This window comes from Xiphophorus hellerii, chromosome 16, assembly GCF_003331165.1.
Source record: "Xiphophorus hellerii strain 12219 chromosome 16, Xiphophorus_hellerii-4.1, whole genome shotgun sequence".
NCBI lineage: Eukaryota > Metazoa > Chordata > Actinopteri > Cyprinodontiformes > Poeciliidae > Xiphophorus > Xiphophorus hellerii.
Genome location: NC_045687.1, coordinates 6,344,694 through 6,370,136, shown reverse-complemented (window position 1 = coordinate 6,370,136; position 25,443 = coordinate 6,344,694). Strand labels below are relative to the sequence as shown.

General features: G+C 39.1%; 1 protein-coding gene across 1 annotated transcript in view; it reads right to left on the bottom strand.

Moving 5' to 3' along the window:
* Window positions 1-4,991: 4,991 nt before the first annotated feature.
* The window catches only part of rnd2 (Rho family GTPase 2), a 29,962-nt gene continuing 9,510 nt past the window's right edge, over window positions 4,992-25,443 (bottom strand). The window contains exons 3-5 of the mRNA XM_032587456.1: window positions 12,172-12,281; window positions 8,679-8,813; window positions 4,992-6,088 (exon numbers count right to left, since the gene is read on the bottom strand). Of these exons, the coding sequence (XP_032443347.1) occupies window positions 5,819-6,088; window positions 8,679-8,813; window positions 12,172-12,281 (515 nt within the window). The 3' untranslated portion in view covers window positions 4,992-5,818. The remainder of the gene's footprint in view (window positions 6,089-8,678; window positions 8,814-12,171; window positions 12,282-25,443) is intronic.

Genomic DNA, 25,443 nt, shown 5'->3' with positions numbered 1-25,443 from the left:
CCACTTGTGCATAATTTAAACTCAACTGCTCTAACAAAATAAATCCAGCTGGTGTGTGAAGGCCTCAGCGGTTTGTTAGAGAACATTAGTTAAGAAACAACATCATGAGGACAAAGGAACATGGTAGACAAGTCAGGGATGAAGCTGTGGAGAAAGAAGTTTAAAGAAGGATTAGTTTTTTAAACAATTCCCCAAACTGGAATTTACTGAGCTCTTGAGAGCCACCTATTCTTTCACAAATCTGTCTAGCAGTAGTCTGCATGCCTTTGGTGTTTGCTCTTACATATCTCTGGCCAGGGAAAGCGCTAGAAGGTCTGAATTATGTCTTTTAATCTACTCTTGTATTTTATTCTTGTATTTTTAGTTTGAAATTTCTCTACAGCACTACAGTCCATTCTGTGTCTTTATGTAAAAAAATAGTTTGACTTGGGTTTCAATGTTATGAACAGATAACAGAATGCTTTTTGCAATAGTTTGGCAATAAATATATCTATAATACTTATTCCTTCTTCAGCAAATTGCCTGCGAGTCATTTCTTTAAAGTTAGTAAAGTACATCGCGTAGAATTTTACTTTTCATCACAAACGATTAACTCCACCATTCTCTATAGTGAGAAGTGCTCCTACTAGTTCAGCAGATGTCGAAATATTTCACAAGAAAGGTGTTTTTTTCCCCCCCTCTTGTATGGTGATACTCTTCTGCCACACCTCATGGATGTTTGGGAATTTTTATTTTCAGACAAACACAGCGCTGGAACAATCCCCTCTCTCTTGCTCACGTAGGGCTTCGCAATTTCATACCAAAGTGGAAATCAATTACAATTTATCAAGTCAAAAGATTTTTGTTCATTTCAAGAAGGAGTTTGTTTGATTTGCCCGGCAACAGCCTTAAAAGTTTTTGTTCTGAGTCGTGGCAGAAAGTCTGCCCTTGGTCTTCAAAATCTAAACAGGTGGAAACTGATCTCAGTATTTTTTTGAGTTCAGACCTACTTTCGCACAGTTCGGTCACACACACGTAAACACCCCGACGTTTTAAACCAAGTAATTCAAAATAAAGTTAGCTCATGTTAATCAGACTCTTCCTGTTTCACAGTTCATAGTAAACAATTTGAAATTGTGCTGTAATTCTATGTAAAGACATGCTGAGAAGTTGAGCTAGTATAGACATGTGGGAAAATATAGATAAACACAGGCTTGTATATTTTAATAAGCATGACTTTAGGGCAGAAAGCATTAAAGATTAGGTTAATTAATCCCCCTGGTCCAGGTTTTCATTGCCTAAACACCCTAGAGACGAGTCCAGGCCCATCTCTACCTTTTGGAATTTAACTGCAGGCAAATATGGAAATATAAAGTTGGAACATTTTAAAAGGCGTCAGAGGAGACACAGTTAGACTAATATACTCTACAAGGCTCTTGGTTATGCAGTAGTGATGGTTTATTCCAGTGAATGAGGAATGCCAAAACCCTCTGCTGACTTCCTGGTAAAATGCATTTGAGTTCTGCTGGGTCACATACTGCTGCTCATTACAAATCCTCTCATGACTGTATGCAATTTGTGGCCGTGCTCTGCAGCCTTTTTGTCAGCAGGCAGGAAGCGTCGACTCCCTCCTCCTCTTCATTGCTCTCCTTTTTTTCTTTTTTTTTTTTTTAACACCGTGGGGACGTGACCCTGTCTGCAAATTGTCATAATTAGCCAGGAACATCTAGAATGATGGGTTTAATGTGCGAAAGACGTCAACTCTGCTCACTCAGGCACAAGCTGACTGAACTCTTTTTGCTTGGGACATCAGAGGAGAGCAGGGAAACCAAAGAATGCAGAACCAGAGGAGAGAATCCACAAAGGTACTTCTGATTCCCGTGCGGTCCCAGCGTTAAAAGGGCAAGCGGCTGATTAGATTGCTGAAACGGAGGCGAGACATCCTGCAGTAATAATCCTGGGTGTGAGTGGGAGTAGATTGTCAAGATAATGTCTGATGCCCATCTGATTCGTCTAACAAAGCAGCTGCTGATTTGTATTTATCCTGACAGGACGCATCTAAATCAACTTCTGGATGACCTCTTTCATAGACAAAGCAGCGGAGATGACGTTTCCTCTGTGAAGAACACAGGCAGTGTTGGACTAATCTTCTCAAGTGTCAATTTAAACTGTGGGGACACAGCAGGACTCGCACCTTTCCGCAGCTTTTTTCTAGCCCTGGCCAGCCCCGTCTTACAGCTCACTGATCTCTTTATCCATGTAGAATTGATGAACCTCCGCTTTTCTAACGTGATAAAGTCTTGTACCTCAGAGGCCTAAAATGTGTAACCATAGCAGCAGCAGCAGTAAGTTTTTGGGGTCTTCAAAAAACTGGAAAAAGGTTTCTAACAACAGCATTTTATTATTTGAAAATGACAGAAAAGTCTTCATTTGCGGTCCTTGGTGGGTCACAAGCATAAAATAAAGGAACATATAAAAACTACACTAAATCTAAGAATAATGCCAGATATAAGTAGTGAAGAACCCATACTTTAAAGATTTATTCTCTGAGATGAAATGCTTTTCCATTCTGTGGGCAGACAGTTCAAAGATGCTGTGGATATTTATAACTGTGCTGGAAAAAAAAAAAAAAATCTAAAATTTGATATTTCAAAATGTTGCAGCATTATGTTAAAACACACCATCCCTGCTCCTTTAGCTTGTCTCTTCAGAAGAAACTCAGAAACGAGGATTACAGATGTTGAAGTGTTTTAATAGGGAAACCAGGAGTTTAAATTATTTCATTCAGTTCTTAAATATAAAATGTTAATTTTTTACTGGAACTTGACACATCCAATGAATGAGGAATTTGTTTTGCTATGATAAACATCTATGTGGTAACAAATGTTGTTTATTTTAATTAGCACTAATGGTGAAATTATGTATGTGCATCATGTATTCATGCTGATAAAGAACCAGCTGGATGCTTTTATTTTAGTTGAGAGGACGACTCAGAAACATCATTTTAAATTGTGATTTTTATTTATTTTTTGCTCACCAGGCGGTTTTCTGGTTCTCTTTACCAAAGCGAGTGGAATCTTTCATTTGCGACAAACACCAGTGATATTATCAGTGATAATATCTCTGCGGGATGTTATGAGGATGCTGTAGCAGATTATGTCATCAAATTCACTGGAAATTTACTTTGAGAAAATTTGCATTTTTATTTGTCGCAGACGTACTTTTTAAAGTGGTAAACCTCTCCGTATTTTTACAACCGAAAATGGTCTTTTCTCCAACAAACAGTAGTGATGCTACTGACCTGACTGAGCAAGTAATCAAGGAGGCCTAATCAGATGAAAATGTTGAAGCAGGTGTCTGTGGGAAGTGAGCATCTGCTGCGACCTGCTGTTTCCTCTTTCTCGCGTTAGTGGAAATGTGTTTCTCTCGAAAAGCAGATATTCACCTAGCAGGAAGGAGGGGGGGCGGCGCGCTGCTGCTTGATGGTTCTGCAATGCCAGTTTAATTATGTAAGCGCACATAATGATCATGTTGTGGTCACATCACTCCTGTTAAATGGCCTGGAGATTATATCAGCTCATATGTTGAAACACGGAGTGGGAATGATGTAATGGCAGAGGAGAAAGATATGATAGAGGTTTATCGAAACTGACATCTTTCCCCAATGTTTTTGCACTCAGATTCCAAATATATAACAAGATTTTTTTCTTATTTGACGCCTTACAAATGTAAGATTGACTAATTCGACATTTTAGAGAAAGAGAAACTAAGTTTCAGCTTTGGATTCAGCCGAAAGGTAAAGCTGTTGTCAGGTAAAGATAATAAATCTCTGACAAAGGATGGATTCTGTCGTTTTAATCGGAGCTGCTATCTAGTTGTGCTGCAGCGACAGAGCTGTTCAGTTTAACTCTTGCTGTGCTGAAACAAGAAAAAACAAGAAAAGAGAAATTTTCAAATCCTAATAGAGGGAATTTTCTAGATTAGATTGGGCTTAATGAGACATTTGGTTACAGATGTAGTGTTTGCACCATTGCAAAATTATTTGCTTTTTTGTCACACTTGACGGCTTCAGGTCATCAAATATATTTTCCTATTACATAATGATAAGCTAATCAAATATAGGATGTAGAATTCAAATGATGATTTCATTCACTAAGAGGGAAGAAAACTGGGCAAAGGAAATGGCTCTATGTCATTTAACTGACCTCTTTGTTAAATCATCATTTCATTGTGGTTAGCCAGATTTTTTGGGCAATTTCATTAACCCACAACTCAACAGACCACTTTAGTTGAACCTGTCTAACAAACTGGAATAGGCTAGATTACTACTGGTGGTCAAAAGGTTCACAAATATGATGCTGATATGATGAAAATACATATTGCTGATCCCCAAAATTTTTAGAAAATATTCTTTGGATCAAAAAGACAAAAGTGGATTTTTTTTTTTGGATGTATTTCAGGAAAAGAACATCCAGAGACAAACAAGGTGGTGGCAGTATTATTGTCTGGGGCTGCTTCAGGAATTTGATCATTTGGAGTATTTAATAGAAACACGATTTCCTATGAAGGTGTAGTTAAAGTCTAGAAATAAGCATGATTGAAATTCAATGGCATAACCTTAAAATGGATAGCTTATGTTAAAAAAACTCAAATAAGGCTGAAATAAAACAATTTTGAAAAGCAGACAGTGCCAAAACTCATCCAGTGTTGTCATAGTGTTAGCAGCTGTCACCAAGGATGGCACAACAAATTAGGTTTAGGAGGCAACAACGTTCTAGATAGATTTCTGTAATTATTGAAATCATAATTTCAGACCTGTTTTTTCAGTTTGCTCAGATATTCAAGATGTACTTTATTAAACTTTTAAGTTAAACCTTTAAATGTGTCACAAGAAAAGCAAAAACAGAATAAATCAATCTGTAGCAAGTTCAATGCCATTGAAATAATTAAAACAATAAAATACAGTTTAAACAGAAATTACACTTTCCCAGAGTTCAAGCACAACAAAATAGCCCCAGTTTTTAAGCATTTTATTTTCCCACAAATCTTTAAAATTGTGTTAACAGCATTAATTCCAGAATCAAACTGGCACAAATGGGAGAAAGAGAAAAATAGTGTTAAATTGGGGGGAAAAAATTAAATAAAATACAATATTTTGTTCCTAAGATGCACTTTTGGTGGTAGTGCTCACACACACACACACACACACACACACACCATTAACAACATTTCAGTCTCCTTCAACCACCTTCTCTTAATAGACCGTCATCATTCAGATACACACCAGAGTCCACTTTCAGCATAAATGATGGATTTGCTTGTTTTCCTCCCAAATTTAGCAACAGGAGAAGCAACTTCAGGCAGCCAAGCAACACCTTCCGTGAAAAACAACAAGTTTCATTCGCTGATATCCTGAATGAACACGGCTCCCCTCACATGGCCACTTCCCGCTCGCCGCCTCGCCATCCTTCTCAGGAAATTAATTTCACTTTAATTCCCTCAGACGAGACCGCACTTCCACTATCGCGGCTTCTGCATTTCCAGAGGGTTAGTCCAATTTGCCATGGTTTCAAAACAACACAAAGAAGTAAACAGCTTCTAAAGTATGCACACGCACACACACGCCCACACACTCCTACACACAGCGAAAAAGGGAAATAAAATCCAAAACATTTGTTTTCACGGAGCGGTGTTTTTCTCTTCTCCCTCATCTAGAGTGCAAGAAAAAAAAAAGAAAAGAAAAAAAAACCCCTCTCAAATAATAAATAGACTTTCTCTTTCATATATTTCTGTTTTGTGTATTTACATATATACTGCATATCACTGAGGCTGGGGCTCTCTACATTAGTGAACAGCTCTTGGCCCGGTCCTTTTGGATGGCCGGGGCGGGGTCCGTTTGCTCAGTCCGACCCGTCAGAGGCGGCAGGGGCAGATGCGAAACCCTCTTCAGGCCTCTGCGGGAACTGCTGCGTTTTAACTGAGGCTTATGCGGCTGCCGCACCGACGCTAAAGTGGTGATGTGGAACACGTCGCGGACGCTGTTCTCTGAAACCTTGGAGGTGCACTCCACGTAGGCCACCGCCCCCATCTGTCGGGCTATTGCGCTTCCCTGGAACAAAGAAAGAGAGGAGATGAAGTTAAGACACAGTTTAGCTTACCAGCCACAGAAACAACTTAAAAACATTTTGAAAGGAAGTGTAGTATAGGCTGCACTCTCGTTACAACGCTTGCCTTGACACTCATATTGTAGAAAAACATCTAAATTCTTTGGTAGGATAAAATACAGAGCAGCTTCGCTCCAAGCATTTAAAATACTACTCCTAATCTTGACAGGAAACGGGCAGAACTGACTTCCCATTGACGTCACATGCATAAACACAATAGAAATATGTCGAAGGTGCAACAAACAGATAAGTTACATTTTGTTACTTGATTCTCATGGGAACCAACACTGCAAACAAATACAATCTGACATCTTCATGTTTGTTGTAATCTTTAAAAGTTTGTTTTGATCAGACTTACACTCAGTTCAGTACTTGGTTGTTTCAGATTAGTGTTTTATGCTTTATAAGTCACTAAGTCTGATCCATAAAAATTCATATAAATGCTCATGGATAAATGAGTGTTGTGTATAGACTCTATACATAACAGACAACTTGGCAAAGAACCAAATTTAAATCACACATTCAGGCACTTTGTAGCCAACAATCTGACGCAAAGGCATTTCTTAGTCTTGTTTCTTTATTTAGATCTAAAAATACTAAATAATAAACATTTTGACATAGAAAAAGTAGAATTAGGACCAAATAGTACTTTGCACTATATACTAGGCAATAATTGGTACTGAAGGAGGGTGAATCTCTTGGGTCCTGTGTAACTTAAAGATTGTCATATTTCCTTGAACAGGGTTCATTCAGATTTTTCACTCCAATATTTCAAAGCACAAATTCCTAAAACTCTAGTCTATTAGCCCAAAATTAATCTATAAAATCCCAAAGCTTTTTATAACTCTGTGGCATATTTCCAAAAATATCAGATTTTAAACATGAAACTTGTAAACATGAATAAGATGGATGGAAAAATCCATTCATCCATCTGAATTTCCATCTGATTCTTCCTTGCTGGTTGATGCTAAGATTGAAGTAAACAGATGTAAACCCAGGCAACACTGAGTCAAGTTTACTTCAAGATTATAGAAAATAGTCTGGCGGCTCCATAGCAAAGAAATTACATTTAGTTTTAAATGTGTGGACAGTTCAGATTGCTAAATGTAACTTTTACAAAAAGAGTTCAGTTGCAGAATGCAACAATTAGTGAATAAATAAAGGCCTTTTGTCACAAGATGAACACAGATGCTGGTTTCTCAGGAAGAGGAAGCACCTGATGTTGTCAGTGAAGCCGTTCAGAGAGACTAAACTCAAACAGAACTCATCTAGATCTGAAGATTACCCCTGAGTAATGTAACAATATACAGAGATAATTAAGACTGCAAATTGTTTGCTTAAGATCGAGTGAAGCAAATTTAATTTTAAAATCCCTCGGCCCCACTCAGCAATGCACTTCAGACTCGGCTGATCTCTCTTGTTTCATGAGCGGCTTTTAATTCGCATGCAGAGGTTGTAGGACGCAGGACGCAGCTTAAACCGCATGCTCTCCAAACGGCGTTTACATCCTCAGCTGACGTGGTTTGATTTCTATCGCGGCACGCTCCGAGGTTCATGTAATGAGCAGCGAAGCCTTCATCAGGCGGGAAAACGGTTTTAGACTCAGCTGTGGCAGGTTGGAGGAGGCCCAGCTGATCGAATCTCCATCAGATTAGAGTGGAAATACCTGGAGTTCACCCAGTGGTCACTCTCGCTGGCGACTCTTCAGCTCTGCTCTAAATCAATTTGAGATCAACAGCAGGATAACAACACAAGCTATTGGATTAGAGCACCAAAATGTTTGTGTGCGCAGCTCTGGTCTCTGCTGGCAGACTCAGTTTTTTGGGGGGTATCTTCAAACACAGCTGCCCTGAAACAAAATTGAAACTAAAACAAGTGTTTTATGTGGTCTGCATACGATCTGCTCTACTGTTTATCTGGATTTTGTTTGTATAATCTTTTTATGTGGCTGAGCTTTTGAGAAAAACCTTGACTTGTACATCGAACACAGAAGGACAGTAACAAAAGCACAATGAGAGCTGATTAAAAAATTCCCAGATTTACAGTTTATCATCAGCCTCCTGCCCTCTTTTCCCCCGCGTCCTTGGTTTAGAGGCCAAGGCTGAATGAGATAAAAGGACTCGCCCGTTTATCAATGTCCGTTTTCTATTCATTCTGCATTTCAAAAAAACCCCTACATCTGCATGGTTACTGTAGACGTAAACTCCACTCGCCGCTGGTTCTTCTGCGGCCTTAAAAAAAACAAAGAAAAGCAGCCTTGAATTACATATCAGCACATTCTGGTCAGTGTGCCAACCACAGAAAGCATCCTCAGGGGATTTTACACTGCACTTTTTGTGCTCCTGTAGTATTTTATTGTTAAGAATGCAAAACCAAATGAATATCCCTGGTGGTTTCCCTTCTGCTTTAGTTGATGTTTCAAGAAGTGTTTCTTCCGAGGATTCTCTCTGGAAGCCATCTTAGAGGAAACGCTATTTGCGTATTTATCCCAACCCCCCTTTTCATCTCAGATATCCATCTCCAGCTTATCTTTACCTGCTCATGAGTGACAGGGATTAGTCGCTGCTTGGAGAGTTCCCTCAGGGTGTTGACGTCTGTCCTCATGTCGAGCTTACAGCCCACCAGCACCACTTTGGCGTTGGGACAAAACTCTTGCGTCTCTCCTTGCCACTGCAGAGACAAAAGGAAAAAATAATATCTATATTCACCATCACACACAAACACAAAGAAGCTGAGGTGAGGTACATTTGAAACTTCTGGCTCCCAGATGGAGTTTAATGCTGCATTTATGCAGTTTTTTGTCATGCAGAGGAGCTGGAGAGTAATGAAAATTGTTTAGTTGTGTAAAACTTTGCATATAACCCTGAAAGTTATGTTTCTACGAACAACCAAGTGAATGATTTTATGTTCTTTGGCATTTAAACAAAACTACTTTTTCATTGTTATGTTGCATAATTTTTGGCATTTCCTTTAAAATGTTTGCACATTTTGAATGTATTCATGTTCTTGCCAATTTCAATTTCATGTATAAAAAGTCTTTTCAACGATGCTTCCTTTTAATTTGTTCCAACAATCCCCAAACATGCACAGATGTAAATGAAAATATATCTGAAAGGGCTTAAATGGTCTGCTAATGAATTATTCATTAGCAGTAGTAGTTTATTATTTAGAGAATAATAGTCAATGTAAAATGAGAAATTCAGAAGTGCAAGAGGTCTTGATTAAATTGAGAGAACATTTTGGATCTTTTGATGTTTGCATGAACCAGAAAGTTCTTTTTTAAAATGCTGCTACTCTAAAATATCAGAAATCTGCTTTGGAAGCAGCTCCACTGTGACTGGCAAACAGCTCCAACCCAGAGTGAAACAAAGTGTCTGACAAATGCAGTAGACTTGAATGCTGTTTGCAACAGATACGATTGTGAATTCTGGAAATAACCCACAGAACTCCACTTTAACAAATCTGGGCCATTAATGCAAAGAACTGATGATTCTGGAGTGGTGACATACATCTGCAAATTTGTGGAAATCTCTGAGCATCTACACCCTCTAGGGAAAACATGCAAACATAATGTCTGTTACTAATTCTGACTGTGTACCAACTGGTAGTACAATAATTTATTTTAAAATGGTAAACCCATGTATTACAAAGACAGCATGATGTGACTTTGCTTCTGTTCCTGAAATAAATCTACTGACAACTGACTATAAAACAAGAAGAAAACTTATTCTTAAAGGGAAATCAGCATGGAAATAGATTTTTGTTGGTCAGATCTTTATAAAATCCAGAGACTGAATATTTTTATCAAATTGAAAATCAGGGAATGCTTAACTTACTTAAAAGCTCAGTCATATATTTAAATATTCAGGATCACACACATTTGCATTCACTTTTGACCAATACCTTAAAGAGTTTATCAGGCTATGACTAGGGCAAGTATTTATTGTTACAAAGCTTTGAAAATCATCACCCTAAAAAAAGAAATAAATGTCACACAATGCCTGGCTCAGGGTTACTGTCAGTTCCTCTGTCTCTCAGGCATGTATTGAAGGAAAGCTGCCATATAGTTGATGAAGGGTAGGGTTTGTTGGCTGTTTGTTCTCAGAGGCAGAGCCTTCAGAACAAAGTGTTTAAAATATCAGCCAGAAATGCAACTACAAAAAGGAAACATCTAGCAATTGTTTTTTTAGAGTTTGAATATTTTATTTCCTTTTGATGGTTGTCCAAGTAGCTCGGTGCAATGCTGCCAGCTGAATTCAAAATGCTGGAGCTGAACATTATAAAGAAATATGCTATGTATAACAAAGTAATGGACATTACTTTACTATTAAAGTATTCTTAGTAAATTATTACTAAAAAATAAGTTAGCCTCTCATTGTTTATTTTATTGCTAATCTAAATGGAGACTCTTCTCTCTGAGCTGATTCACTTCTTGCTGTTGGAGAGGTCTCCGGTCTGCTTGGCATTCACATGTTGTTTGCTAAGCGGTTCCACTTTGCAGAAATGGAAACACTGAAAATTTACTCAGAAACAACAACTTCTCTGATGATGATGAGAAAAATGTTTTGCTGTTTTCCTTTTATCAGCCGCCATATTTACCAAGAGGCTGTACTGATGTTTGTCATATCCGCAAGTAAAAATGATTTGTTGAAATCAGTTTCCTTCTGCCTCTGAAGCAATGTTCAATGTTTCACTGCACGAGCTGAACCATGTGTTATCTTGCGTAGCTCAGATTTCCACTCTACCTAGAAAACATTACACATTCCTCGTGCATTCTCCGTCAACAGATCTATTTCAGGTTCCCCTCAGAAAAAGGTCTAGGTGTCTCTCTTCTAAACTCACTTCAAGATTAAATGTCACTCTGAGACACGGCTCAACCAACACTGTCTCTCTTCCCTGCGACCCAAATACAAGAAGGCTCAGAGTTATACCGCCTGCCGCGTGCAAAATGTCACGGTGTCCGCTCATCCTTCACGCTTAGCACCACCTTTGACCTTCCAAACGGGTCCCTATTCTGTTGATATGGCCCAGTTAAAAGCTTTGATTGTTTAACCCTCTCTCCTCCCCCAGCTGTCATCTAGCAACCTCTAAGGCCTCCTCGCTTCTGCAGGTCAAGAGTCTAATTTGGGATGCGGATTGTCCAACAGGTTTTCCATGCGCCCCCTGAATTTCAGGGATTACTGGGGTGACAACAAGGGGCCAGGGGTCATGGCAGCCCCTCCTACGAAGTAATTCCTGGGAAAAAAGTTAAAACAAGAAGCAGGCGATGCTCCACGTTGTTGAAAGAGGCCACCGAGATATGCCATCAAGGGTGAGACCTGCAAAACCTTCAAGGGAATTTTACCAGCTCCCCACAGACCTCTAAACACGTCAACAGGGGAGCTGTGGGAAAGTCTTTAGTCTGCAAAGTGTGTAATTTAAAGGCGAACACCCTCACATGGATTCAAGATGCAAAGCTAGTAAAAAGAAAAAGCCTGGTTCACATGATAGACATGCAAGCACAGAAAAGTCATCAAGTTGGTAATTTAAACACCTCAGATATTTCACTGGCTGTAAAAAGTTCACAAACCACAAGGGGGAACTCCACCCCCTCTATCACTCGCACTGCAATGAATTTTGACATTTAGCCCTCACATCCGGACAGCTGTTTAACTAAACTTAAATCTGAAATTCTAAAAGCTCAGTTTGTCGTAGAACTCTAAAAGGCAACCCATTGGATATGGTTGACTATTTTGCATTTTAGATATATTTCTCGAAGCCACCCAGCTGCAAAGCCTCCCTTCTCATTCTTCACGCTGACCTTTTATTTCTTAAGGCGATGCAGGTCAAGTATCCATGGACATTTTGATGAAAGAAAAGAATGGGAGGCTGTAGTCTCTCATTTGATCAACCATTGGAGCATGAAAAGCTGCTGGCACAGAAATCTGTCAGTATGAGATGCTGATCGGTGGATTTTCTGGTTGCTTTTCCTCCATAAGCACATATTAAGTGCTGATGTAAAGCGTTTGAGAATAGAAATGAAACTGACCTTTTTAATGACACTGTCCAATGTTTCTGGTCGGCTGATGTCAAAGCAGATGAGAACAGCGTCAGAATCAGGGTACGCCAGCGGTCTGACGTTGTCGTAATAAGAGGAACCTGTGGACACACATCAACACATAGTATGAGGTCATGGAGTATTTGGAAAACAATCTTGTAAGGATTTATTTTGAACCAGATTTAACCTCGCAAGGTTTTTAAAAAATTTTTTTATTTCAGTGACGTGACTCATCTTATCAATGAGAAATTTCCTGAGAGGTGACTGAAAGGTCATTAGTACATGGAAAACACATTAAAGCATTCACAGTACCATGCACTCAGTCATGCTGCAGCTCGAACACACTCTACAGATGCAAATGAGTCCTGATCTTCACAGTAATGCGTGCATATTTTTGTGTAGTTTCCTCTTGGGTTTTTCCAAACAGCTGTGACCTCTTCTTATCACATGAGAGGGGCAGCTCAGAGAATTATACACACAAAACTGAATTTTAGAAGGCTGATTGGAGACTTAACCCATACTCATCTCAGAATGTCTTTTGAGAGGTTTAAGTAAACGCTCACCAGTCACTAAAAATCGTTGTTTATGCTTTCAAATCGCACATTTTCTAATAAATTTGTGTAATCCACTTCTGCATTTTCCTACTCTTGAGTTTTATTATTGCGCCTTGATCAAGTTTAAAGACACATGAACAGCCACAGACTTCTCGGTTGTGCGACCCAGCTCTCATTAGAAGACTTGTAAAAATATCTGGGCAATCGTAGGAATGTGGCTGCGGCTATGAAGGAAACCCTCCACGCTCTTCCCCCCATTAGGACCTGACAAGGGCTTGATGTCCACGACTGCACTTCAGGGCACAAAGAAGCAGTTGTTTGTTACGAATGTTCCCATTTTACACCCCTTGGAATGCAGGGAAATTAGTAAATCAAATCAAATATTTGCCCGCGTCAGTAAGGTGAAAAGCTTGACTACTAGATTTATTCCCCTAATGTTATTTAGGCTGAAAGATTAGCACAACGCAGGAAATCACTTGTTCAACAGCTACATGCCTTTGTCTCGTGAGGCATTGCTGGGTCCTTTTTGTCAGCAATGGAATGACACAGTGACAAAAGCTGCACACGACCTGCATCCCCTCATTATTTATGCAGCTGTCCTGCAGTGACAGCTGGACAGCACAACAGAGGATCTGTTGCAAAATCACATGATGAATAAATAAGAGTCGCAGTTTAATTCTGAATTCATTTCTCGCCTTAATGCACTTTGTCATTTTGGGCTAAATGTACTGAATACCAAAAAGCATTAGTTTACTGCACACTTCAGTAGCAATAATAACTTAGAATGTTTTTTTTTTCATTTTGTGGATTAAAGTGTGCTACTCTGTGTTAAAAAGGTTGTGCTGTGAAAAAGTTGTTTTTGTTGGGGGTTTTTTAGTGTCACACTTAAATGGTCCAGATTATTAAACAATTTAAAATTCAACAACAACAAAAAAGCTGAATGAAAAAACTGTTTCCAAATGAGGATTTTATTTACTGCAGAAAAAAGTGATTAAAAAGCCAACCTGGCCTAGTGAAAAGCTGAATTAAATCACAAAATAACTATGTTTAACCACATAGCTGAATTCCTGATTACAGACAGGACTATTTTAATTGTGAGTTAGGGATGAAAACAATTAATCCATTTACGATTAATTGTCTATTAATTATTAATTAGATAAAAAAAATTGTCCAAATTGATTAATAAAGTCTGCTTAGACCTTCTTTTAGTGTTGTACTTTGGCCGCCATCCAGCAGAGGGCGCCGATGGTAATTCTTAACCACAGCCGTTGAAACAAGATGGCGGAACCATATCAGAACAGGAAAGACATACGGTCCAAAATGGGAGTCCGCTGTGGGACGAGATTTCTCATTCAAAAATTACTGATGTGCTACAAAGGTGAGGATCTGATGACAGCGTTACGCAGAAAGTTATAATGTGATGAAAAAATACTTAATGCCAATAAGCACAGTTGATTTTGAGGGCTGTTGTGAGTTCATGCACTTCACGGAGTCAAGTTTTCTCACTCCGAGAGCAACTACAAACGATACTTATTTCTGCTAATTAATGTGGATTAAGTGTTATTCACATTTTATCCTTTTTATCTTTTATTTTTCTATTCAGCAATCTAATAGGTTTGTACTTTTTGTTTTATATGTCCAGCATAAAACCACATTTTTCTGGTTGTTCAGTCAGTATTTAGTACAACTGACACAAAAATGATGTTGAAATTTAATAATGTCTGTTTTTTATACAGCGTAGCCTATGGTGAAATATTTTGCTCTATAAGTTAGTTGGCACCCTTGGTACGAGAGTAATTAATCGTAAATTGATCAGTTAACTTTAGATTAACTCATTAATCAGTAACCTGCATCCCTGTAGTTGAATGCTTGATTTTCCTTTTTAAAACTGTTTTTACAACTCATTTTGATTTGTTGTTGCTTTTTAAAAGACTCTAAAGTGAAAACCCCTAAATAAAACATTTTAAAAAATGTTCATGTTCTCACAGAGATGCCTTTAAAAACTACCCAGATACTGTTTTTACAGTGAGTTAGACCAAATATTACAGGACGGAATCAGGAAATCCACTCTCGACCTCATTACCTCAAGATTGCCTCTTTTCTGTACTGCTGAGACTGCAGACTAACAGCCCAAAGAAACCAATCGCATGAAAGTCCAACAGTCAGCAAACCTCACATTGTATGACAGCAGGCCCTGATTGGTGCTGGTCACACTTGAAGTGCTGTAGCTGTGCAAGTTTGTCTTTAATACGTATCACGCACTTGCAGACCTCTATTCAGGTTAGAGTTGGGGAAGAAAAGAAAGTGAGTACCTGGGGTGGAATGAGGTAAAAAAAAGATTTGAAGACTCTGACAACGGCGAGGGAAGCAGATATCGTGGTAAAGCAGAATCCAGAGAAAGTTGAGGAAATGTCAAATAAAGCAAAGATGAGACAACTGTACTCGTTTGAAATGAGCATGTAATAAGAACCTGAATTGAGCCCGTTGGGGCGAATTTGCTGAAAATGATTGGCAGGTAATTCACTCGAAAAGTCTTGTCAAGCCAAAAGAATGCAGAGCTCGTTTCTGTCCTGAGTGACAGCAAGGCTACGTCAGCACTTTATTAAAAAAACACAGAAGTGCACTGAGGGACAGGATGAGCAAATTGCAGTGTTTGAAGCAAGTTGAAGAGGTGCAAATAAAGTACAGCAATCACTGTAACAATCAAGGGGACAAACAGCAGAGGAAAGCAGCAAAAAGAGACCCTGACCAGGCAAAAAGGAGAACAGCACTGCAGAGGAAAGGATGAGCAGCTGCATGGACAGAAAATGAAAGCTTTGGTCTCAGTAAGACAGATTACATAAAAAAAAGTCTTGGTGAAGCTGGTTTGAGCCCATTCAATGTGAGGTGGAACAAAAGGTCAATTGAATTTAAGACAGGGGCAGGTTGAGATGGATGTGGCAGGAGCAGGGCGAGGTGGAAGGAGCAAACTCCCTGGCAGCGGCTATTAAAAACCATCATGCCTGGCAAGGAGTGAACACCCTGCCATAGCGTGCCAAGTGAAAGCATAAAACATCCCTCAAAAAAAAGTCTGCGTTCGCTTGATTTAACGCATGCAATCTTCTCTCCCTTTCAGAAAGAGTCAAGCTGTAGACGTATTTGCAGAGAGGAGGTGACAGAAGAAGGAGGAAAACATCACCCATCAGTTGGGCTTCATCCAAACGGTGAGAATAAAGTGTAGGATGCTGAGGTGGACTGGAACTTAATATAGTACCTTAATAAGGCCTGAGGGCTTGCGGTAAGAGTTCATTTGCACTTTTTGTCTCTTGAGAAATGGACTCCCTCCATAAGGACAGTCTGTCTTAAACTTGACATCTCTCTAACTGCTCGTTGAACAGCTCCCTAGGGATATTCTGGCTATACAAGAACAGACAATAAAACAAACAAAACAGTAAAACTGAAGTGAGGCATTTGATTGGGGAGGCAGAGTGTGTGTCACTACTTTACAAATCCTCACCCGTCTCACTGGATTACTCTGTAACCTCAAAGCATAATTTATATCCTTCCAACACTTCGTAACAAAGAAGGAAACCATTCCGCAGGTTGAGCATGAGCTCAACCTGCGTTGAGCTCATGCTCCTGAAATTCTCATTAAGCCATCAGGAACCTCTGAAAACCCTTGCCAAATGTCTGAAAAATGCTCGTGCTAACGACAACAGTAAGCCACTTGATCTTTGTTCTTCTACCGCCGCAGTATCCCTCTCCAAATCCACCTTCAAAGTTAAGGGGAGGCATTTCAAGTTGTGCCGGTAGAGTGTCGTAGCAACCTGCAGGGAGGCAAATGGTTTCATTGTGAGGCAATAAAAGGAAGTTAGGAGGAGGAGAGCGGAGCAGTGGCAGGGCTCTGGTGGCACTCCGCTGCCTTGGTGATTAGAGGACGCTCTGAAAGAGGAAGTGACTTCAGTCGTTGCTCCTCTCTTTCACAAGTTCTGAACCACTGTGGCTTTTTTCTGTAAAAGTTTTCCCTCAAACTGAGGTAAACAGTTTGAGGCTAAACTTGCTGTGGCACCTTTGGGAGATGAGGTGGATTTACTTTGACCTGGTGCAAGCCCTTTCCAATACAAACCAGCATGTGTTTCATCATGTGAAAGATGGGCTGCACAAAATTTTATCTTACAATGTCACCACCTCCAGAAACCTATATTGTTTAGTTTAAAAGCCCCTGACCTTATTACCAGCACAAAAATGGTCAGTTCACACTTCAGAATGAAGGGGAACCCGCCTGGGTAGATGTGCATAAACGTTTTCTTGCGTGCAGTTGGGAAGCAAAATCTGTCCTTTAATTCATGCAAACTGTTCATCACAAAAGTAGCAATTGGAGCTTAAATCAAAAATACTTCCTCTCTAAAAAAGGAAATGACTGTAGCTGCACTTTAAAACTAGAAATGGAATTTCCAAGCAGGCCTATTAGTGTAAGATTTACAGATATTGTATTATAATTGGACTGAGTTGCATTTGCATTACAGTCTGTACTGTAACGGGATTCCAATCAGCCAATTGCAATAGAATTAGACTAATTTGGAACATCATTAACAACGAACTGAATTTATTTGCATTACACGTGATAAAAATGCATATTAACTTGACTGAATTTTATTTGCACTGAATTTGAATTGTTTGATAAGTCATCTGAATTGCACCTCCAACACAACTGGATCACGTTTGCAGTTTAGTTGGACTGAGCTGCAGCTGCATTGTGATGTGATTGTGTTTTAATTGCTCGGAACTGGATTTAACTGTAATTGCTTGAGCTGAAAACGGCTTCAGTTGCAGAAGGCTGTGAAATATGATTTCATTAAAGTAAGAGTTAAACGCTGGTTGTTTCAAAGCTGCAGAGTTCATAAAATGAACATGTCGAAAGTTTATTCAGTCTGTTAAAGAGCAAGAGACATACAGTTCTGACTAACACACACTGTTGCAGTTTTACACTAGGAGCTTGAGGCTGTCAGAAAATAAACTCAGCTCAGAGAAGCAAGTCCTTATTAGACGTGTAATGAAGCTACCTCAGCTGGCCTCGGCCGAGAACCGAAGTTTCTATGCTTTATTGCTCTTCCAGTCTCACACACACACTACATTTCTGCTCACACACAAGCGCAAAAAGGCTGAGCTGTTGATTATGGCTGTCTCAACATTTCAAAAGCATTAGCAGGCAGACTAGGCAGGGGAAGCGACATGAGGTTAAATGTCCATTAACCTTCCATGTCTGCAGCCTTTGCATGAAAGATATTGATCAAAGCAGCAGTTTTCCTTTGTAGACTGTGCAGCCTTTGAAGGGCATCAAGCACCTTTTATGGTTCTACGCTGATTTAATGCTCGTAACTGTTGTCCTGTTCCAGGTTTATGGAGTAGAACTCACAGCGTTGAGGTAGGAGACAGAGCATCATGGCCGTCTGCATCCCAGACGCCTCAGTGGAATAGAGATGGAAGAGTGTCTGCTCTCAGTTTCCCTCAACTCCAGCATCTCCTTCATTATCACACACACACACACACTCATCCCACTAGAGTAGCAGCTACGCATTTCATCCGTCGCTGTCTGATCTCTGCGTCTGTCTCAGGCTGGTTCATGCTGAGCTTTGCTTTCAAAGATCACTGAGCTTCTTTGTCACACACACGTCTTCTGATGATCTAAATGCACACTCATTCTCTAGCTTTGCTTGACTTATTCCCCTGCGAACTGCTTGAAACTGAAAAGATGTGTGGCAGCCTGAACAGTGACAATCTTTATTCCTCAGAGATACGCGTCGTCTTTGTTACTGCACTGCAAACACTCACAGGCAATTGACTGGAAAAAGCAGGTGATTGTAAATAATTGTTTGTGTTGTGCAGGATGTGTATGAAGAAAAGAGTTTTATCCGCTTTATATTCTTGTTGTTCTGTAAGTTTTACAATTTCAGATAACAGTCGATTGAATTAAATCTTGTTTTTGGAGCGGACATGGTTCAGTCACACACTGTTTTGGTTTTGTCCGTTTGGCTCAAGCATGTAAAGTAAGAAGAGAGCTCGGAGAAACTGCGGCCGTTTCTGTGAAGAAAGGAGGGATGTTATACAATCCAGTGCAAATCAGATCAGATCAGATCAGAGGAGACAGAGCTTCAAAGGAGCACACATAAAAGTGAAGTAAAATTGAATCAAAGATAAACACGGTTAGGCAGTCACATAACTGACCGAGGAATCATTTGACTTTTGTACCCTGTACAATCTTTTGAAAACAGACGATAATCTAATTATCATTTAACTAATTACATATAACTTTATAAAAGTTAAATCCGAATATTTTAACTGACCCGCAGCAACGTACGTTCCACAATTCAGTGTAATGTAATAGTTGCTATAATCAAATCAGGGTGGAATTAAAAACTAGATATTAATTAAGAACTAAACCCGTAAGATGATTTGATTCCTGCTCTTCCTCCTACTGCCTTTAGTATGACATTTACCAGCAGCCATGTGAAGATGATTGGATAAGGTTTGCTTGCAATAAGCAGTAATAAGAGAGGTGGCTTATTTAATCACCTTCCTCTTTTAGAGTGTGGCAGATCATTCATTAGCATTCATATAAAGTAAAGTCAACCCCCCTGGGAAAGCAGAGTTAAAAACCATAAAATAAATAAAGAATGCTATCGGCATTTCAGCTGGAACGAGACATATAAGCAATGTGTGTAAAAATCTTTCTACCCTATAGTTTAGTATGGTGGAGGGTCAGTGATGCTGTGGGACTGTTTCTCTTTCAAAGGCATTGGACAAATCAACACAGAAATTGTTTACAAGACACAAAATCAACCCAAAATAATGTAGAAAAGTTGAGCCAAACTGACAACTTAATAGTAGAGCTAGCTAACTTTGTTACCTAAGTACCACCAAACAACGAAAGGAAATAAGAGGAAATGTAAACTAAATATTACCCTGGGTTTAAATGTTGGGTTAAAAAAGGGGCTTCACCAAATTCTAATATTTAATGGTGCTGGAGCTAGAGTTAATTTTTAATTTATCTTTATAACATTTTAATCCAGTTGTTAACAGTAAAAACTGGGTATGAACATTAAACATTCAATCTTCTTTGTACAATTTTTGTACTTCAGCATTGACCAGGAAGTGATGATGTAAATCAGCCCAAGTCAGTCAGAGTGTTGGTTTGACATTCTGTTGTTTTTAAATGCTGTTTGTTTTATCTCAAGAGGTAATGGTATGCAAATTTTCTAAAGAGTCCACCTCTGTCCCATCAGTCAGAGTCTTGGCAGTCAGCAAGATGTTTTTTTGGCAAATGTGAAATGTATGTTTATGTTCTTTTTGGTCATCAGTGTACTTCACCTTGGAAGGCATTTTCACCCATCCTGAGCCTTACCATAAAGGATTAGTTGGCTTTTTCTGAAATGAACGTCTGTGTCGACTGTGAAGTTATGATCGACATTAGCTGAGCTTGTTGGAAAGTAAATAAACTGACATCAGCTAAACCAGATGTACACCACCTGAAATGATACTAGCAGTCTACAGCTTCATGAACTCATCATCCGTTGATGATCCAATCAAATCAATTGATAACTCAAATTGATACAGCATGCTTCTTTTTTTACCTTCCAACACTTGGAGAATGGCATGTAATCCAAAATTTGCTTCCTAACTGCACGCAAGGATGTAAGGTTTCTACACTTAATTTTGCCAAGCAATTCCTCTCTTGCTGTTGCATATGTAAAAAAAAAAACAACACCGTCGAAGTGAGCACAACACACAGTTACATGTCCCATCTATGCGTTTTTTAAAGAAGCTTCGTTACCCATTTTGTTTTATGCTTTGTATTACTTTCCTGAACAAACTTTAAGAACTTTAAACTTTAAGAACCTCCTGTTCTGTCCCAAGGATATTATAAATGAAAATCCAATTTCATTCACATCCATCTTTCTTTTCTCATCAAAATCAAAAGCAGGGATGCTTCACTGGCAGCTGACATATATCCAACAATCAATTCTGCTCTTCTCTTTTGCAGCTTAGCACCTGGACATTATTTTTGCAAAGGCATCCTTTTTTTTTTAAGTTCATCCATAACTGAAAGACCCATAAAACAGCGAAAAGCTTTGAAGTCTCTCTTAAAAATTACTTTACACTTTAGAAAATACTTCAAATGTGTGGTGCAAAATGGCAGATAAGGGAGTACATGGCTTTCTTGAAATCGTTTCCCGTTTTTCTGCAAATCATCTACTTGCCATCCGTGACACCGACTACTAAACACTGAGACAAGCTGCAAGAAGTTTTATTTTGAAGCACGAGTTCTACTTTATTTGGGAGCTCACCAAGTCAACTGTCATCACTTCAAAGTACGCCTGGCTTTGCAGAAAGAGCACTCCACATCCGCAGAATTTTAACTTAATCTGTACATTCCTGAAAAAGGCAATCACAGCCTTTTCATCCACTCCTACTCCTCTATCAATCTCATATTCATCTTTCAAAACTTGTATCTCAACTTGAAGGTTTTCATTAAACTTGTAATAACACTGTGACAGCTTCTCCTCTGTCCACAGCTGTCTGTCTGATATGAAAGAAAGAAAATGAATATCCAGTCAGCTCCTGCTCAGACATATGAGAGAATTGGGGGAAGAAAAAAAAAAAAACATTTTCCATCAGCTCAACTTCCTCTGGTGTATAACCATCCAAACACATCCCTATCATGGTACTATCTATACCCCAGCTCACTTTGCAATCTCCAAAGAAGGCCACCAGGGAGCCAGGGAAGCACTTTAAGTGCAAAAAACCAGGAGCAGCAGTGAGAAAGTGAGCGCTTTGGACCTTGTTTATAAATAAAGTCATTCATAAATGATAGGATCTTTGAAGTATATGAGCCAGGTGCAAGTCGGTGGCTGAAGGATGGAGGTATCCTGTATCTCCTCGCGCTTGGATGGGTGGCAGACAGACGCTAAAGGGGTACTGCTCATGTGGAAGCTGTGAGGCCAGGGGGACTCGTGGCCAAACCATTCAGAGCTGATCAAAGCTGGAGCTGAAACAGATTCTGTGGTACTGAGAGGAGGGAACGGATCGCAAGAAAAACACACAGAGCTGCGGTTTTTGTATTGGGTTTCCGTGACTGCATGAATCACTGAGGCATTATGACATCCTCTTCATCACGATATGTTGCTTCAGCTTATTTGGTTTAGTTGTCATCTCAACATTTCTCAATGTTTCAGTTACGTTGAAGTCTGGACTTTAACTGGGTCACTGTAACACCTATGGCTGCAACTAATGATTATTTTAGTAATTGATTAACCTATTGATTATTCTGATGATTAGTCAGACAAAATAAATGGCATATTCTGCAGATTTTTCACTACAAGATGGTAAATTATTTTTTAAATTAAGAAATTAAACATTTTATTGCCTAAAATACAATAACATAGCATTAGTGAAGTTGACCTGGATGAATATAAAATGCCAATTGAGGAGTATTGATAGACAATGGTGTTTTTATCTTACATGTGAAATGTATATTTAGCTTGTACAGTTTTGCCTTAATTGCTGCTCTGAATATGTTTTTTAACAAACGGCTTTTTTTTATCTGTACACTTTAGTTAATAATTAAACGATTACTAAATTAGTTGATGATTATTTCAATATTCTATTAGATTAATTGTTTCAGCCCTTCACCCTTTGTTTTTACAGTCATTCTGATGCTACTGTGTTTGGAAACATCATCTTGTCAGCTACCAAGAAAACATCCAGAGAAGTTCCTGGTGAGATACAAATCATCACTCCTCCACCACCGTGCACATTTGGTTTGTCCTGTTTTGCTGTTTGGTCTAGTGCTGTAAAAACATCTGTCCAAAGGATATTGTTTTCAAATTGGGGCTTTCTCCTAATAATCTTTCCAAATAACCGGTCTTTGTTCAGACATTTTCTAGTTGTTCTAAATTGCTCTTTAAAATTTAACATGCAACTTGAGGCCTGAAGATTCTCAGATTGGGTTCTTACCTTGGGGTAATTTTCCACACATGAAAAAAAAAAAGTCAGTTAAATGTTTTCCACTCTTACCAGATTTATAATCTGTAGCAAATGTTTCTCTAAATTCATTGCTGGTGTCCTTTCCCACTTGGCATCTTGTAAACACAGACACCCATGGCCTTCACAAAACGAGTGCATTAAACTCCGAGTAGGACGGTTTTATTTTGCTACGTGCCGCTGAAAGTTCACCATCTAACAACAGGCTACACATGTTTAACATGTGACACGACTTGCTGTTGGGCATCTGTTTCTCTATGAACCAGAGCAGGTTAGGTCTCCAGGGGGCAACCAACAAATTTTACTCGCAACACAAAGCCTCTGACAGTCGGCTGTTGGATGGAAGTGGGAAAACCACAGATGTACTCTTGTTCTCCACCCTGTTAGCCCTTCTAGTTTTCAATCTAGTGCGCACTGGCTGCATGCACATCCTGCTCTGAGGGCAACCCACTCACACCCTCTGTACTTATTATATTGAAGTATTAACTCCCCCACCTTTTCTTGCCTACTGCTCAGGGCAGCAGATGTACTTTGGACCTTATTGTGCCTCCTGCTCCCCCCCCCCCCCAAAGCCCTTAAACAACCCCTGTTACGCCTTGGGTCAGCAGTGCAACAATAGGAAGGGTCAAAAGCTCAGAGCTATAGGAATTTCCACACACTAACTCACTCAATCATGCATATGATTAAGTACATGTGGTCGCACACATCCGTCATCTATTGTTTGTATTCCATAGTGCAAAATGGCATTTGTTATCTGAAGGTATGTGAGAAACAACTAAACTGACTTTACATTAAACAGTTTAAGTAATTTTTTTCTCTGGTCGCTAACAAAGAAAACCCGATTTTGTCATGACTGTAACATTTTAGTTGAAGCAGCAGATAATTTTGATTATTATCAAAACTGATGTTAGTTAGCTAACATCAGTTGGGCCTAACTTTACGTCTTGATATAAGAAATACAATTAAAAAAAACATTTACAGATGTGGAAAAAGTAGTTTTTTTAATTAAAAACTTTCGAGGGGGCATTAAGGGGGCTAAAGCCAAATCTTTAAAGATGTGGAAAAGATATATTTTACACGCACATGTGTAGAAAATTTGTTCTCAGATGTGTATTGAAGTTCTAATTACATTGAATAATAATGTTAATAAATTAATCACTCAACTTGTCAAAAGGAAACTGTGGAGTGTGTACTTTCTCTCATGTATTTCCCAGTATTCACTGTTTCTTTTAAAATGAGCTGATTTTACATGGCAATTAAAATGCAAAATCTTGCAACATTTGAAATCCAATAAAATTTAATCCCTGTTATCTTTTGCATATAATCATTTCAGTAAAACACAATTAAAAACACTAGCGCAGTAGATGATCTGAACTGGAAAAGGACAGATGAGTGCACTTTTGTTTCATTCTCATATTTCCCACTTTGCACTTTTGTTTTCCTTTGCCTATAAAGTTATAAAAAGTCTTGATTTTGTCCTTCTACACTTTGTAAGTCATTGTTACAGCCAAGCTGCTCTGTGGTAATAGCACGCCACGATGAAGCTTAAGAAAGTGCTTGTAATTTGAGATAGAGCGAGCCATCAGAACTTGAAGTGTTCCTTTTCTTTTACAATGTACCAAAAGAGTTCCTTTTAATTCTGTCCAATCAATGTTCACTCCCGACCCACTTATCGCTGTGACTTCTATAAAGGAACATTAAGTCAAAGCTGAAAGCAGTCTATCAGCCATGTGCAGTGCTTTTCAGCTGTGCTTTTTAAGCAGATTATACACTTTTCCCTGGTGCTAAGCAATGAGGACGACTGCAACTAGAGGTTCTGAGGTGTTGGAAGAAAGATTCAACCTGTAGCTGTAACCATAGAGACATTTGCAGCATCTGACTTAAATAGGAGTTCGGAATGAGTGAGGAGTTGCATCCTCTAGGGTTTACCACATGTGCTTCTTTCATTTTGTATGGGCAGGTGGGCAACTTAGTCCTTTGTGTGCATTTAAAGTTCTTGGGCTCTTGCAACTAGCTGTGCTACGTTATGAGCAGAGGTAGTGTGTGTGTTTTTTGTGCCTCAGTGTGTCGCTGAGAGCAGCCTATTCTTGGCGGTAATTACACATCTGCCCACCACCCGTTGCTGTACAATCGCTAACTGCGAGTGACCTAAGCCCGATGCTGTGGCCGCTATCCTCGCTAATGGGCTATCAGAGATGAAGAACACAGACAGGGGAGAAGAAAGAGCGGAGGATGAATCGAGAAAAAATATATTCTTGACAGTTCACCTTCAAATGAGTAGCTTTAACTCCTCTGGTGCCGTCTTTCATGATTTAGTTCACTTTATCACATTCATCTTAAAAAGCCTCAGAGTTATAGGAAGCAATTACTGTACTTTTTTTTTTTTACCTCCAAAATAGTTTGATTGGGCTTCTAACTGGTTTTCTTTTGGAAAAACTCCAGTATGCTTTTTCTGCAAACAATCTTACCCTGTGGTATTTTTTTTAATTGGATCATAGTGAAGGGAGTCAAGCTATCCGGACAAACAATAATAGTTGTGTTACCAGTAATAAACTATAATCTCATGCAAATAAAATGCTGATTTAACTAATAAAGTACCTTTAGTCTTTTACTTTTTACACATGGTCCTCTTAATATTTTAGGATTTGGTCACCTTGGCTGAAAACTAAATTGGCTCTTTGTTCTGGCC